Here is a 16,274-nt window from a genome sequence, read left to right on the forward strand (position 1 = left end):
GGGAAAGGGGGTAGGTTAGAGAGGGGATGACACGCAGCAAAGGGCGCCCCCATTGTGAGGCCTTTTTGATTTTGTGTGAGAAACACAGTGGACTATAGGAGCAGGATCATTATATCTCGCATTCATGCATGTTGTCTGTGAAGAAAACAAAATTATTTTTTTATTTTTAAAGTTTAGATTATTATTTAGGATATAAACTTTTAAAAAATCTCACATGATAAGAGCACAGTGAAGACCTGAACACAAGCGATATTTCACAGAGCCTTCACTCTCATCCTGCATTAGAAAACCATCCAAAGAGCTAATAGTACAATGGGAGAATACATGATGCAGACAGTGAATTGCATAAAAAGTTACTAAAAGTATCCAAAAAACTCTGTGATGCAATATTCAAAATGTATCCAAATGCTTATTTTACACAAACATCCTGCAGTTATTGTGTTCTATTCGTGTACAGTTTATCAGTTGGTCTGTACCATTATTATTATTCACTGAATATGATATGAAATATCCATAAAGTATGTTACTTAGACAGGGGTTTTCAGTTCACTCCACAATAAAAAAGGAATCCCTTAAGGAAAAAGGAACCACTGGTCTAAGTGATGTCCTGAACCAAGACTAGTTCCTTCTGCAGTTGAACAGTGGCTTAATATGAGAGGTGAGAAAGTGTATAGCAGCATGGGGTGGTGAAAACCTGCTTATTTACCATTTGAGTGGAAAAGCTGGAGGGCACAAGTCTCCTCTGTTGTTTCAAGTACAGATGAGGGAGACTAAATAGGCGCAGTCGTTAACAGGAGAGAGGGGAAAGTAGCAGGGATCTGTGTTTGTTTGCTTAGCAAAAGTCTCCTGCGTAGCGGCACAGCGCTCATGCCAAAAGAGACGGATTTCTACTACTGTAAACAGGAAGAATCTGGCTTTGAATCCAGCTTCAGCTAAGCTCCATCTTGATTGCAAGATGTGAGCCTGAAGGGAGCCAAACAACAATTTGCCACCTTTTTAAACAAAGTAGACAGAAATGGTAAGTTATAATATATCTGTTAAAAGAATACCACCCCAAATATTTGTATTACAACAAAAACACATGGTATGAAAGTGATGAAAATTAATCTTTCTCTTCCCATGTAAATATGACAGACAAGAGGTTTGTGTACCTTTCTGGTGGAGAGTGTGGACGGGCAGCAGTCTCCTCCGTCATACTGGCAGTAGGCCCGGTTGTTGATGGTGTCACACCAGCCATCCCCTCCAAAAGGCTAGACCCAAGTTATAAACAAGAAACAGTGTTAATGTTTTCCCCAAAATGATAATTTTACCTCACACAGCATGGAAGAATGAGGCCAAAAGAAAAAAAAATGACTCAGCATCTTCCCAGAAAACAGAGTTTCAGTAAGCGGCAGACATTGTCACACAATTACACTGTTTGGAATAAATGTCCATAAAACAAATGAAAATAAACACTCGTGCAGCACTATCCATGTCCAATCGTTTGGTCATACCAGAGTTGGTTGCATGCTCATGGGCTTCTCCAACAAAGCTTATGCAACAGGGTACCCAATGAAAGCTGATGACTTCTGTCCATTGAACTAACTGGAGGAGGGTCTTCATTTCAGTGTACAGTACAAGCAGGCCTGTGTGATCTCTTTAACAAAGAGTGCATATGTACTGTAATTCAGGGTGTACTGTAATACTAACACAACTGCTGACAATAGAATTGCTGTTCAAAATGCACAGAGATAAGTTTTGTTATTAGAAGCATTATTTGTTTGCATGTGATCCACCACTACCAGGTGCTTTTTGCAGTTTATTTCATAGGCCTTTTCGATTGGCACTTTTGGCCGTGCGGAGTCAAACCTTGCTGCATTGATTTGCATTTCCATTACCAATTTAAACGTGCCAAGCTATGCTGAGTCGCCCGAGATAGACCATCTCCGGAGTCTCCAAGCAAGTTGCGATGACGTCAAATAAAGGGCTGCAGGCCTGTGAGCCTGTTTGAATTTTAAAAAATTGGCAATGTGGCATCTTAACGCAGGGTTGTGCGGAGGTGTGGCCATCTTTATTTGTGCTTTAAAACGTAACCGCCGCTGCCTTTAAAGACAAACCTTCAAGCGGGTAGCCCTAATTGAGATGCAAATCTCTGCAGTGTTGGCTGATGTGCCGAGCCAAACTGAGTCAAGCTAAGCCAGCACATGTGTATGGAAAGGGGCCATTAGTGGCTACATTAACTCAGCCTTTGCTGCAGATGTCAACCCTAAGCACCCAGGGGTAAACAAGTTCAGCCAATAAGAAGCAACAGTGCTAATGCTGGGGATGTACTGAGTATGCCATGATGAGGTATGAGGTAAACTTCCTAAGATGCTAAATAGCTTAGCATGGTTTGCTTTTAACCTTGAATGGTTAAAAGCTATGGTCAGCTTACATTAACATAATTCTGTGGATAAATTAGCCTTCACATTAGCTTTTTGAAAACATAAGCATGATTTTTAAAACTATTTGCAATGTATTGAGATTGGACACAGAGGTAGCAAACAGGATGTTGGACTACAATACAACCAACAATTATTTTCATTAAGGATTAATCTGTCAATCGTTTTATTGATTAAACAATTAGTTGTTTGTGTCAGAAACTGGTGAAAAATGTTGATCAGTGTTTCCAAAAGCCCAAGGTGATGTCTTCAAATGTCTTGTTTTTTCCCCACAATCCAAAAATATTCAGTTTATTGTCATAGAGGACTAAAGAACCAGAAAATATTAATATTTGATAAGCTGAAATCAGAGAATTTGGACATAAAAAAAGTTACTGAAAAACAATTATCAAAATAGTTGTAAATAGTAACTGATTCATTTAATAGTTGAATAATCAATTAATCAACTAATTGATGCAACTCTAAAGTGAACATCACAGAAAGTATAATAATAATAATAATAATAATAATAGCCCAGTCTAATAAACCCAATGATTTATTCACAGGCAGTCACTTTGAAAGCTAGAGAAGGTTAAGGGTCAATGTGGCTGCCTATGGTGCTTAAGAATTATGACTTTGTAGCCTGTTTGCTATGGTACTCATTTGGCATGTCATTTATTTAAAGTCAGAACTGTATTATGGCACAGGTGATTAAAGCATGTTCAATGTACTGATTAATGATTCAAGACGTGCTGCACAAGTAGAAATGGCTTCTACTTTTGGAGTCTGTGCAGACATGGAGTGAAAAAAGTTTCTTTTGGCAGTCCATGATAAACAATGTGACAAACTGATGCAAAGATTAATTCAATGTCATTAAGCAAGAGAGGTTTACTTTTACATCTCATTTAGCCAACCTTTTAGTTACACTAGGGTAGATAGAGTAGACAGACAGATGTCATTTGATGACTGTTCAGGTATGCTTCACCTTACCCAGAAAACCTATTGATGACAATTCCTCAAACTGTTTTTTGCAATGTTCTGGCCAGCTCGAGAGTCCTTCTGGAGATACTCTGGAGTGGCACGCAAATTTGTGAAATTTAAGTTACACAGAATTTCAAACACGTCATGATGAAAGTCTTCTTAATGTTTTCGACTAAACCTTGAGGGCTTCCCTGAAGTGCCAACAATATGAAAATAAGATATAGAGTGCCAAAGATACTTTTGGCTTGCTTCTATGGGCTGATGGAGTCATTTCAAAGACTTAGGGTTCTACCTAACCTGCGCAGGGGGAGAGAGCAGCTGCTGAGAAGATTTCTGCAGTTTTCTCTTCACTTCAAAGAGCTCCCTACTTGACGAATCCCCTTGCCTTTCCCAACTAAACTGCCGTAGCATAAATAAATCTATTTAATCGTTTTGTTTCTGAGTAAATACTTTACCAGCAATTGCACCAGATGCCTCGCACAAATCACTACTAGTATGTTAATCTTTGAATTACCTTTATGCAGTCATGCATAATACCGACATGCCAAGCAGGCTGTCAGTTTTATTTGAATTTTAAAGATTTCCATAGTTAAGCTTTAATGTGGGTTTGATCTCCATTTCATATACATTTCCTCACGAAAGACAAAAATGAGCAGACCCCACACTACCCACACAAGGTTAATTTTGAGGTCAGGGCTCATGTTGAGGTTAATTGTTATTTACATTCCCCTCCAGGCAGGATATACCCTACTCGCAATAGAAACGCACAAACCCATGAAGAGTATTAAACCAGCTAGAGTTGGCTGCACACCTTAGTCCCCCATGGGTAATTAAAAGGTCAACTGGTTTGTATTTTACCATTACACAGCAACTCCCTTCAAATCAGTGTAAAAGAGACATACAAAAGCACCCCACACCATGCTAACAAATATTTCACCTCTTGTTGCTGGCTATTTCTAAGGGAGCATGTGCTGTCATCAGCACCAGTCGAGCTCTTCATCAGAACATTATGAAACACAGATACAAATTCTAGTAAACACTCTTCTGTCAGGCAGCAATATATTTATTTTTTACTTCCTACTAAGTATCTGCATCATTCTTTTATAGCAGACGTTTCTCCCCCTCCTTCACCCTGCTCACCCTGCCTGCCCAGAGCTCTCTGTAAACTGTGGATAGGGGAGTGGAGGTTTGCCCTTTTCTCCTTCTGACTCAAAGTGTTTTTTTCTTTTGATAGGAAAGACAGTTCGTGGAGTTCACGGGAGTTCTGTGTAAATGTGTGTATTGATGCTGGTTGTAGTTTGGGTCTGGGGGATTGTAAAACTGTCCACCATAGCGTGCCAGGCATTATGGGATATAAGCCATAGTACCTGGTGAATCATTGGCTATTTTTACATGCTCTTAAGACAAAATGTTGTGAGAACTAGGTTAAAGCAAGAATATATTGTGGTTAATGTGTATACATGTGCACTATACAAAGTGGTTAATGCAGTTGGTCTGTAATCTAATTTTATCACTTACCGTATTTTTGAACCATTTGAAGTGTATTATAAGTTCATGTGTTATAGACAGAGATGTTAGAAACATGTTAAGTGGTGAAACTGTATGTAATGTGCTTTGCTAAAACACAGTGAGGGGACACACTCTGGTGTTTTTGAAATTGTACAAATAGTCTGGAAACCAGCTTATTGAATGTTTGAGTCTTCCAGTGTACTTTGTTTCAGTTTTGTCAGACTTTGGATTGAATCTTTTGGGGTACAAGAATGCACAGCAACAAGTAGTAATCTTGGCTTTCATCCGACTGCAACCTTGCCAAAGCAATGCTTTACTTTTTCTGGGTCTATATCATACACATGCATGTAAAAAAGCCTTGGAAATCTGGTTAATCGTATACATGGCCATGCCGCCAGGTTTTATAAATCTAGCTGTGTTACCTGTGATCCTCTTAATCCCTTTTAACCTTTTAAGAGGAAACCAGGTTTCTGTTTACACGTCTTAGAAATCATGTTACTGCCAAAATCTGTGAATAAACAGATGACTTAAGTGCACATAAACACATGATTGAAGTTCAGTGTTGACTGCCAACTTCTGCTGCTTACATATTAAAACATAATATGTCACCAGGTCACCTGTAAAACCCCCTTTTCACGGAAGAACCACTTCTAACACATGTTTTCCAGCAATGGGATGACTCTATGTCCCTGTGTCATCTAGGGCTGAATGATTAATTGCATTTCTAGCCGCAACGTGCGCGATTACAAGGTGGTCACGTGACGCGAGCGAAAGAGTGGAGAACTCGGCTGCATCAACTTTTCATGCTGCCCTTTAACCTGTTGCGCAATGGCCTCTGGCTCGACGGAACAGTAGAACTGACACAGGCTGAGACTTTAGTCTCAAGAGGAAGCAGCACGTGGTGGTGTGGAACTATTTTGGTTCCAAAAAGAAGATGCTGCGCAGCGTCAGGTGTTTTGCCAGAGGAGCATGCGTGCTCCAAGTTGCTACTTCACGGCGTCACACTACAACTTGTTCAGCACTTCCAAATTAAACACAGCATCAATGTATGACAGTTGTATGGCCAAATTGCCGACGCACCATTGCGCCAGACAGCAAATAGCTCAAAGACCGGGCAATCCCCTGACCGAAATGGTTTTGAACGTGTCACTCCATATGAACTAATTCAAAACGGCACGGAAATCATCCTCGGGCATGTAATGAGCAGTTAAATACAAATGTCATTTACCTTTCAAAGTCAATAACATACTTTTAATTTAATTTAACAAAGGCCAGCCATGGGAAAGAACATTTTACACTAATGTATTAATAAGAGTTTGGTCAATTTAAATCTTCATGTATGTTTTGTGGGAATAAAAAGGAGGACAATAAAATCTAAAAATGCGCATATTAAATGCAATTGATTATTTTCCCAAATCGTTCAGCCCTAGTGTCATCCTACCAGTAGAGTACAGGCAGCTTACACAGTTAATGCAGGACTAGCTGAGTTTTACCTTTGTACCTCTGAACCACTGAAAGGCTTCTAATGTAAAAAAAAAAAAAAAAAAATGACACAGAGGTTCCAGACTAATGGCCACTAACTCCCTGATATGCAGCAAGATATGGACATTTAAGGTGATTCTTAAACCTTCTAAAACACATCAAGGTAAGCAGCCCTTCTGTTGTATGGAATACAGTCAACATCAGACTCATGACTATCACACAAAAAACACTGCAACAGTAAGTGGTTCTGAGCTGTAAACCAGTCCCAGTAATTACCTGCTGAGTATCTACCTCTACATATTTCAGTCAAGTCCAACTGGAACATTCAAGGGAGACACCTGAGACAACCGAGAACATGCTGGAGAGATCATATTTACTGAATAGGCTGCAAACACAGCAGCTTTCCCCCGAAACCACTGAAAGATGCGGCTGGGGCAACGCACATTCTGCCTTCCCTGTTTAGTCTATTGCCATTACAAACTGGACCTGAACAGGTTACTGAGAATGGATGGATGGTTAGCCGGAGAAGAATTCACCCAAAGGTGAATTGTTTTAAAATTACATGTGTGCTGTCAGGAAACAGCAGGAAATAGTTCTCAAAGTACAGGAAGGAAACGACAATTATACTTAGGAACATAGTTAGCATACTAGCTAGCTAGCAAAAGTCCTTGGATAGAAAGTTAGCAAATTATTTGCTCTGTGGGGTTTGGACTACTTAAATTCCATTTATTGTGAATTCACCAAAAGAAAATTATAAATTATTCCTCTGTCCAACAATTAGGGCTGTCTGTTGTCTGAACTAACAACCCTACTCTTTTGGCTGCCCTTAGTCTATAGAGACTCGTTTGTTTAATTTGCTCTGGTTGTGTTTATCTTCAACTACAGCCTGTGTTCCAGATAAATTAAAAGAAATAGAGCCATGCATAGCAAAGAAATTATTATTCTTATTCTTATACAGTCGCAAAGATTTGCAGCAGTTGTTGTCAGATTGTTGAGTTCACATTTGGTCGACTTTTTCTTCAGTTAATTTCAACCCTGATCATTAATCTAAAAACAGCAAACATTCAACCTATTTACCAGCGGAGAACTGTAGGTGTCAGATGTGTGGCAGAGGTGAGAAATGCTCTGCTTGTGTATATCCAGCCTCATGCAGAACTAGTGTTATAAAACACAACTAACCCTAATCCTCAAGTGAAACTTCTTGTTACTGAGAGGCTACTATACAGCGTTTGATAATGTGATCAAGGGGATTAACGCAGCGTCCACCAACCAAATGGTTTAAATAGATGGATGGAATCCATCTCTTTACCTAAATGCCTCATGTTAAGTGATGCACGAGTCAATCCGTTTAATTGGTTTGCTGTTATGCACTATTATCACATTCTTTGCCATTATTGGTCCAGCAAATCTTTCCATCATGCTGAGAACATTCTAAGACAGTGTGAAGACACTTCTAGAAAGACACAGCAGGCACTTTTGTCACTGACGTAACTTTCTGGAGTTAAATAGTAGATCGAACCATTACAGAACAGTCTCAGCATGGCAGTTGTAAGGGGCTGCTGTGCTGATAAGATGCCTGAGCTGACTCTGACACTAATTGTCAACTTAGTTGACAATTGACCGTTTAAGAAAGAATGGAAAGAGAGGCAGAGTAAGAGAAAGAGAGGGAGCAATGGCATCTGGATGAGATCTGGCACAGAGCATATGCAGCACATGTGGTCTGGTATAATTTACAGTGTTGTCATGGAGGAGCGGGTTATAAGCAACTGATTTGCCTAGCAACATTCACGGGAAGGTGGAAGGGGAAAATGTAGTGCTGGCAGGTAGGAAGAATATTTTAATACTGTGAGACATCAACAGTTTATGTGTTCCATCGGTAGTTCCAGCCTTTTCTGGACCCAACAGATGAATGCCAAATAAAAACTATCTGGGTTTATGATTTTAGGTGATTTACTGTCACTGCTAAAATATTACTGAGCAGAGATGGACGTTAAATTGCAGATTAAACTAACTTTCATTCATATTAACTACAGCACACGATATATGATGAAATTAAACAAGGCCAAAAGTCTCAAGTCGTGCCACAGCGGCCTCTAGAGGCTGCAATGTTTATTATTATACCACACAATGAGAAGGTGTTTGATGGAACAAACTAGATACTAACCATTTTGCTTTCAGTAGTGGTAATATCTTGAAGGTGCTAAAGGGGAGACCAGGAGGTTGTCAGAATCTGAGGAATCTTTAACTCTGACAGCTTGAATGTGCTCAGGAAAACTCGTGGTAATCTGGCAATTACCTTTGATATTAGATGTGTACAAACAAAAGTTTGGCCTGGTGGTGGCACCAGTTGAAAGGTCACCAATAGAATTCATAAGTATGAAAGTTACTTGGAAAAATGTATTTGACAAAATAATTATAACTCAAGGTCCACCTACTCGTGTATATATTTTTGGAGCTCTTGAAATAATCTCATGGTCTTATATCATATCATATATAAACACGTAGTATCACATTACCAGTTCCAGGTTATGTAATGACAGTTGAGCCATCTCCATAACAACTGAGCTAACTACCTGATGAAGACTGTGAGACATAGTTGAATGCAATGGAAAAATCCATTAATATCAACAGACTATTTCTCAGAACCCCAACATTCTGTAGTTTTTAATATACAGTCACAAACTAAAGTATGTTGGATGGTAGGGCTGCAACTAATCATTACTTTCATTATCGATTAAAATGTCAGTCATTGATTAGTTGTTTGGTCTATAAAATGTTAAAAAATGAAAAATGTTGATCATTGTTTCCTAAAGCCCAAGGTGACATCCTCAAATGTCTTGTTTTGTCCACAAATCATATATTCAGTTCACTGTCATACAGGACTAAAGAAACCAGAAAATATTAAAATTTTAGAAGCTGAAATCAGAGAATTTTAATATTTTTTTCTTTAAAAATGACTCAAAAAAGGAATCAATTGTCAAAATAGTTGCAGATTAATTTAAAAGTTGACAACTAATCAGCTAATTGTTACCCCTTTATTGGATGCACTTGGACAACATCATTCTTGAGGTGCAGTTAAGAGTTCTGTGTTGAGTTATGCTCCAGCTATGGTGGCTATTTGCGTATGCTCCATAGCTACAGTGTACAGCTAACGTGCAACTCAAAAACACATCAGGGCTACGGCAGCTACGGAGATACCACTTGAGGACTGTAAGTAGTCAGCCTGGGCTGCTTGTGCTGTCTCCTCAGTAGAGACTGTTGAAAGTAAAAACATGACGCAGTCTTCTCCCTTTTTAGTGACAGAGAATTAAAGAACGTACATACAGCGATTGCACATGGGGTTATCTTGTACAATACATCTGTCTCGTTCTGCGTCAAATATAAATCCAGCTTTAGTCTTTGATATATTGTCATGGCTCAAAGTTGTGGTAAAGGGGACATGTTGATTGATGACTGATTGATGATTGTGCTCCATTAACAAATTCATCACAAATTATCTTGCTGTAGATATCCATACAAAATTGTCTAACAATCTAAATTAGTTGGCAGTTGAAGATGGAGGTATTATGTTTTGAACATCACTGTTGGACAGTCTGACTAACTGAACTATACTGTCATCATTTAAACCTCCCACCAACAGGGTAAAAAGGAAATGTTATTAATGTAGCTAAAAGATGTAGAAACAATTGATATCTAGAATCTCTTTAGGTCTCGTTCCAAGGTTGCATTGTGATGCTCTCAGAGTCAGTCTTGTTATGTACAGGTTGGATATGATCACACATGGTGGCAAATACATTTTTGAAAGCACACTGCTTATCCATTTTCTTTTGCTAGTAGGGTGAGCAACACAATGATAAAACAATATATCTAGATTTGTCATCTTTCATAATGGACTGGAGCAAGAGTGAGAGATTAAGTTTGCTTGTCTGTGCTTTGCTCAATGGGTGAACAACATCTAAAAAGGAAAAATCAATCACTTTTATTTTACATCTATTAGCAACAAATAGTACTCATCTTCTGTCTTATATTAGCTTGCTACCACTTTTTACATATAACATATCAAGCAATAAAGTAGTCCTACACTGATAATACAAAAACTACTAAATTAATTTAACTACTAAAAGTATACAGCTGTTGTTTTCAATACATTTGATCCCCCCCCCCCCCNNCCCCCCCCCAAGAAATGCATGTAAATTCACCAGAAATTTGATTTTGTTACCTTTTCACTAAACAGGAAATTTACTTACTTTATCTGGCTCCCTTTGTAAAACAGTAAGATTTCCAGCACTGATTTTAAACTAGGCAGAAAGATTTAAAAGCCTTTTGTCAGCCTATATAGTTTATCTAAATCTAACATAATCCAGTGATTAATTTATTTTTCTTTATCAGATAATCCATTAGGCCTGACAAGCACACCAGCATTTGGCAATGCCAGGATGCCTGGGAAAAATAGCTTCTTTGGACAGATTTGAAAAGAATTCTTGTAAAGTTTGAAGTGTGAGAATATCAATTTCTGCCTGAGATTTGTCATCATGAAATGTGAAGCACATTGCACACTTGCTCTGGTATCTTGAGTAGTGATGACAACAGGGATACAGCATGTTTTGCTTCATGTTTATTATTGGAAAGGTCTGGCTAGGGCAGTAAATTTAATGCGGTTATGCCCAGAAATGGTGTAATTGTTTTAAGGATTAAGTATTCCCTATCTCGACGTTAATAAAATATCTTTGATAATAATGGGATGAAAACCAAACTGAGATCCTCCTGACCTTGAGGCTTTGAAAGCACATACAAGCACATACTAGACGTGTTGTGTAAGACCAGAATTACACTTTCGCCTAATGTTTGAGAAATCGGAGGCACCAGTTGGTTAAGCAAGAGGTATCAAACACTATGTTCACAAAGCGCCTTGGTGCTCAGTTACACTAAGTGATACTTAAGTGCTGTCACCTTGAATAGATACTAAAGACATACCAACTGTATATCATGGAAAATACCAAATGTATGATACAAAAGGTACATACAGCCATAACCAATCAAAAAAAAAATAATTCTTGTCTCACTGCAAAAAAAAAAATCTGATCTGTGACAAAAACATCTTAACTCAGGCACTCTCAGCTGCAGTAAATAATTTTCTAGTCCTTGGCCAGATACAGTGTCGGTCATGACTAAAATAGACATTCACTCATCTAACAGTTTCAGAGACCTGGGTGAGACTGATATATGGATGAAAAGTATTTGCACACACACTCCTTTATTTGATGCAGGACTGTTGGCTGTTTGGACTCTTACCTCACACGACTGGATGCAATGGATGTGTTGAGGGTCAGGGTACCACTTCATCATCCCTGTACAGACAATGCTCTGGAAAATGAGCACACAAGGACAACAGTTGAGCAACGCAGTCACAGGAAATGGATAACCACTGTGTTTGCCATGGAAAACAATATAACATTCACTCACAAAAAACATTTGATTTTTGAAGGAGTTTTTGTTTGCTTGAGGCTCCAAAGTAAGTCCTAGTTGAGGTTGAAGCATTGATTTGTGAAAATCCATTAAGTAGCGATACTGTAGATGGATAATAGTGCCAATCTCCTCATGGACCACACCTGGGACTTTTCAAATTAAGTTCATGGTCCATGAGTGGATCAGTATGCTTATTAGTATTTTAATAACAAAACAAATTAGACTAATAACAAAACAGTGTAGACTAATCACAGATATGGTACCTTTTTGCCATTGATCTGCTAGCAATTGGCCTCCCTTACCCTGAACTGTTGTATAAAAATGAGCAAGACTACGCCTTGCACTCGCTCTGATTGCAGACCATGCAGATATCCTTTCATGGACATATGCAGTACATTATGACAATTTCAAGCTTTTGCTGCCTTTTGCAGTGTTTGTTTTGCATGAAAACCTTGTGATGGAAGAATAATAATTGTTTTATACAACTTAAGTGGATGTAAAACTCCAAATTTTGTGGTGGAATTTGGGTGAGGCTGTGGTCTCTTTATTTGACCCCATGAATTTACAAGGTGGTTAGCAGATAGCTGATTGACTAACAAATATGGACAGAGAAAGCGGATCCTCCCCTGTGATTTCCTGTGCAGCCTGACCCAGCGAAGGAGACCTGATTCTGAAGTATTTGAGATAACACAATGCCTTGAAATCCCAAGCCTGTGTCAGAGATATGGCGAAGTAACAAGACCTGCCTCCAACTATTTGACCTTGGCAAGGGTGGATTAACTGGCTGGCTGCCTGACTGACCACCCAAAAATAAGACGAAACTGGAGCAGTTTTTGCAACAGCGTTAACGTAGAAGCGATTGCTAAGATATGATATTGGGTAACATGACCCACCTTTAAAGCAAAACAACAGCGCTCCAACTCCGACCTAAGATCTGACATTCCTGCAAGTTTGCTCAGGGTGACTTGTATACACAGTGTGTGTTGGGGATGGGTGTATTTCCTAAAAGGCTTGACGTCAACTGAAACCTTTACTTTTGCTATCTGCCTGCGATTTCCAGAAATTCAGAAACACTTGAATGATACCACACTCACATACACACGTTGTGTGATAGAGTGTGATTAGCTAATCCAGCTGGGAATTTAAAATGGTTTCCTAGAAAACCTTAAAAGATACTGCCTTGCCAATGATTCAGTCAAATGTCTGATATGAAACACATTTGCACATACTGTATTATGATGAATTCAAACATCTCAGCTGCAGTTTGACCACAGGGTTTTAAGGCATTATTAGTTAGCCAAGGAGAGTTTTGAAGTCATTTGATATGATTATTGATTTTAATTTACTACACTCACTGATTTTATTACTTGAACTGGAAAGGTATTGTTTAAAAATGTGAATTTTTGGAATGCTCATATAAGATAATTCCAGTTTTCACTGCATTGTTCTGTAGTCTGTACAGACAATGTGGCAGATCACTTCAGCAGACTCAAGAATACAACACCTGAATTCAGATAAGAGTAATCATTGATCTTTATATAGTAATCATTGGCTCATAATATTTTTTCCACTTTAGTGGAAATTTGAATGTGGTAATGATTCAATACACACCAGTAGCTCTAAACTAACAAAGCACTAACCCTTTGCATCCTTTTAATTGGCGTAGCACTTTTCGCTCATTGCAAAGACCAGACAGCAGTGATTTCAGGTGGCACTAAGTGCTCAAAAAGACGCAAGTGGTCAGAAAAATAAATATTAATTCTGAAGCTAACAGGTAACGTACAAAGTGAGGATGTGTTAATTCTGTCTCACATTTGTATGGCAGCAAAACTTCTATTTTGCTTTGTAAAATAAACTGTAATCAACTTCGCTTCGTGCTTATCAGTAAAGGTGAGTCAGTCTGGAGCAGTAGCTCAGCGCATGGTCCATGTTGTTGTTCAAAAACACAGATGCTTGGTTCATTCTGATGGGTGTTTTTGTGTAAAAATCTCAGCACTGTTTGTTGGTGGATCGACTTTCACTGGTCGCATGGCAGCAAGCAAGCAGCACAACAACTGTTTTACAAAACCTGCCAAGAGTTTCCAAATGGTAGCAAAACCGCAATCCCTAGCGCAGTTGCGGTTATTTAACACAATCTCACATCTCATTTTTCACCAAACCATACTTCATCATGCAAGATGAAACAGCTTAGCAACAAGTGCAACCAGTTCTGCTAGCTGATCAGTAGAGCACCCGTCCTCTAAACTCTGTATTTCATTGAACTGGATTACATGGACATTGATAAGAAGTATATCACTATATTTATATATTTAACACCAGTTTGTGAATAAAACTGTTTTTTGATCAATATGTTTTATTCAAAACTGACTCAGTTAATTAATAAATAGCAGACATTGTGAATTTGATCCAATATCAGCACAATGGTTAAAAAGCCAAAATTACAAGGTTCTGGGGCCGGTTGGCTTACACCTGGTTAAGCCAAGTCAGTGTCGTAGAGAGTTTCACAAAGATTATACAGTTTCTCCTAACTCAACAACTCACAAATAAGAAAAAAAAAAGAAAAATGAAACTAAGGTAACTCAGGTGTCTCACCTGGACTTTGGTGGGTAGCATCCAGTGCTTTAAAGAGTCAGCTGTAGTGCCATTGGGCAGAACCACAGGGTCACGCAGATCCATGTCTAGAGCCACAATGCACGTTGGGTAGCAAACAGCACCTGCAAGGAAAAGGAAGAAAAAAAAAACACAAATCAAATAACACTTACCTCTAAACCTCATTAGCATCTGTTGAATTTATTCATGTTCAAACATTGAGGAAAAAACAGACCACATAACTTCAGACCACGCCATCGTCTGTCATCTGTGGTCTGGACTCTTGGCAACCATCCCTATAGGAGGGCTTCTACTGTTTGAGTATGTGTGTATGTGTGTGTGCTGTGAGTCCGTTTGTTGGTTCAAGTCCTCCTGGAATTTATTAACAAATGTTTCTACCATAATACATACATAATACATACATACATACATAATTCAACTGCAGCTTGACAACCTCTGCATAACATAGTTTTTGTCTGCTTGCCAGCATGTAATGTCATGATTTACGTTTTAGTTTGACGTTGCCAAACTATGATAGCATTTAATGTTCAACATACATGAATTGCATAAATGCAAAGTGCTTAAGCATGCACTGTAGTGATTTAATGTAACTCTGGGCACTCAATTTTAGTAAATGCTTTAAAACTTAATTTGGTACTATAATAAGTTAGTAGAACATATATTTTGCTTATATCCACTGGGTCAGTACAGCAATCTTACAGTAGTAAAAATATCTCAATACAAAGTACCACATTTGTTATTTTAACAGTAGAAAAAGTTTAGATTTATTTTATTTTTTATTTTTTATTTTAGTTTGTGTTAGTTCAATTCCAAACACAAACAAAATATTGGAATGGTGGATTTCTACTCTAAATGCACTCTTTATTACACAAATCACTTTATTATGTATTATTTTTGATAATAGACTAAAATGTGCCTTTCCGCTTCCTCCTTGCCCAGCGGTTAGCCATGTTTACTGGAAAAAGAGTGTGTGGCTCTAATGCAGTGCACTTTAGGGACTAAAGTGATTGGCTTATAGACATCCAGTCAAATGAGATTGTGCATTTGGGTAGAGTCCGGTGACAGTAATCATAGATTTAGACACCCTGGAAAATGATGTCTATTGGAATCGACAGGACATCTGAAAGAGTTAGGGGGCAATAAATTAAGACTGATTTTAAAGATCAGACTGTGTCAGAGATAGTCATAATCTACACTTTAATCTGGATATTTTATATAGTATACACTGGTCAGTGACTCACATCTAAATCTAAGAACACCTGTTCAGTCGAGTAGTGTGTAACAAGACAAGCTAATGACCAGGCAGACTACTGTGTATGTTTTTATTCTGTTGGACACAAAGAAGAGCATATTATCAGCACTGTTTATTTGATGGATTACACACTCTCATCCCTAGAGAAGGCTACACTCACCGACATCCATCCCTTGGTCACAGCTGTACTCTACAGAGTTGAGATCAGCAGGAGGAGAGCATGATCCCTGGAGCTTGGAGCACATGGTGAACTCTGCGGTCCATTCACCATCCTTAGTGCAGCAAATCTCTCTCTGGAATCAAACACAGATACTGAAATTCATTGGGGTCATCAAGAGACTATGCAAGGTCTACACTTCTGCTGCACTGCTGTCTGTCTTTACACAACGAGAAACAGACAGTCAGTCAGTCGGTTATTGTTTTACATTGTTGAGCAGTTATAAGAATAAACAAAGTTCCCTGGAAACAGGCATCGGCAGATGAGTCAATCGTGAAATGAATAAATGAATTTAAACATCCTTCATATGAAAAAGGCTTTAAAAGCTTTTGTCTCAAAATTGTTTTAACACGCATAC

At 38.5% G+C, this 16,274-nt stretch overlaps 1 protein-coding gene across 1 annotated transcript in view; it reads right to left on the minus strand.

Annotated features, from left to right (window-relative positions):
- pappa2 (pappalysin 2) overlaps positions 1–16,274 on the minus strand; it is a 74,147-nt gene that overhangs the window by 5,117 nt on the left and 52,756 nt on the right. The window contains exons 23-26 of the mRNA XM_035671019.1: positions 15,860–15,992; positions 14,430–14,551; positions 11,664–11,735; positions 1,152–1,250 (exon numbers count right to left, since the gene is read on the minus strand). Coding sequence (XP_035526912.1) covers positions 1,152–1,250; positions 11,664–11,735; positions 14,430–14,551; positions 15,860–15,992 — 426 coding nt within the window. The remainder of the gene's footprint in view (positions 1–1,151; positions 1,251–11,663; positions 11,736–14,429; positions 14,552–15,859; positions 15,993–16,274) is intronic.

This window comes from Morone saxatilis, unplaced genomic scaffold (genome assembly GCF_004916995.1).
Source record: "Morone saxatilis isolate NCDOM2014 unplaced genomic scaffold, NCSU_SB_2.0 Contig23, whole genome shotgun sequence".
Classification (NCBI taxonomy): Eukaryota; Metazoa; Chordata; class Actinopteri; family Moronidae; genus Morone; species Morone saxatilis.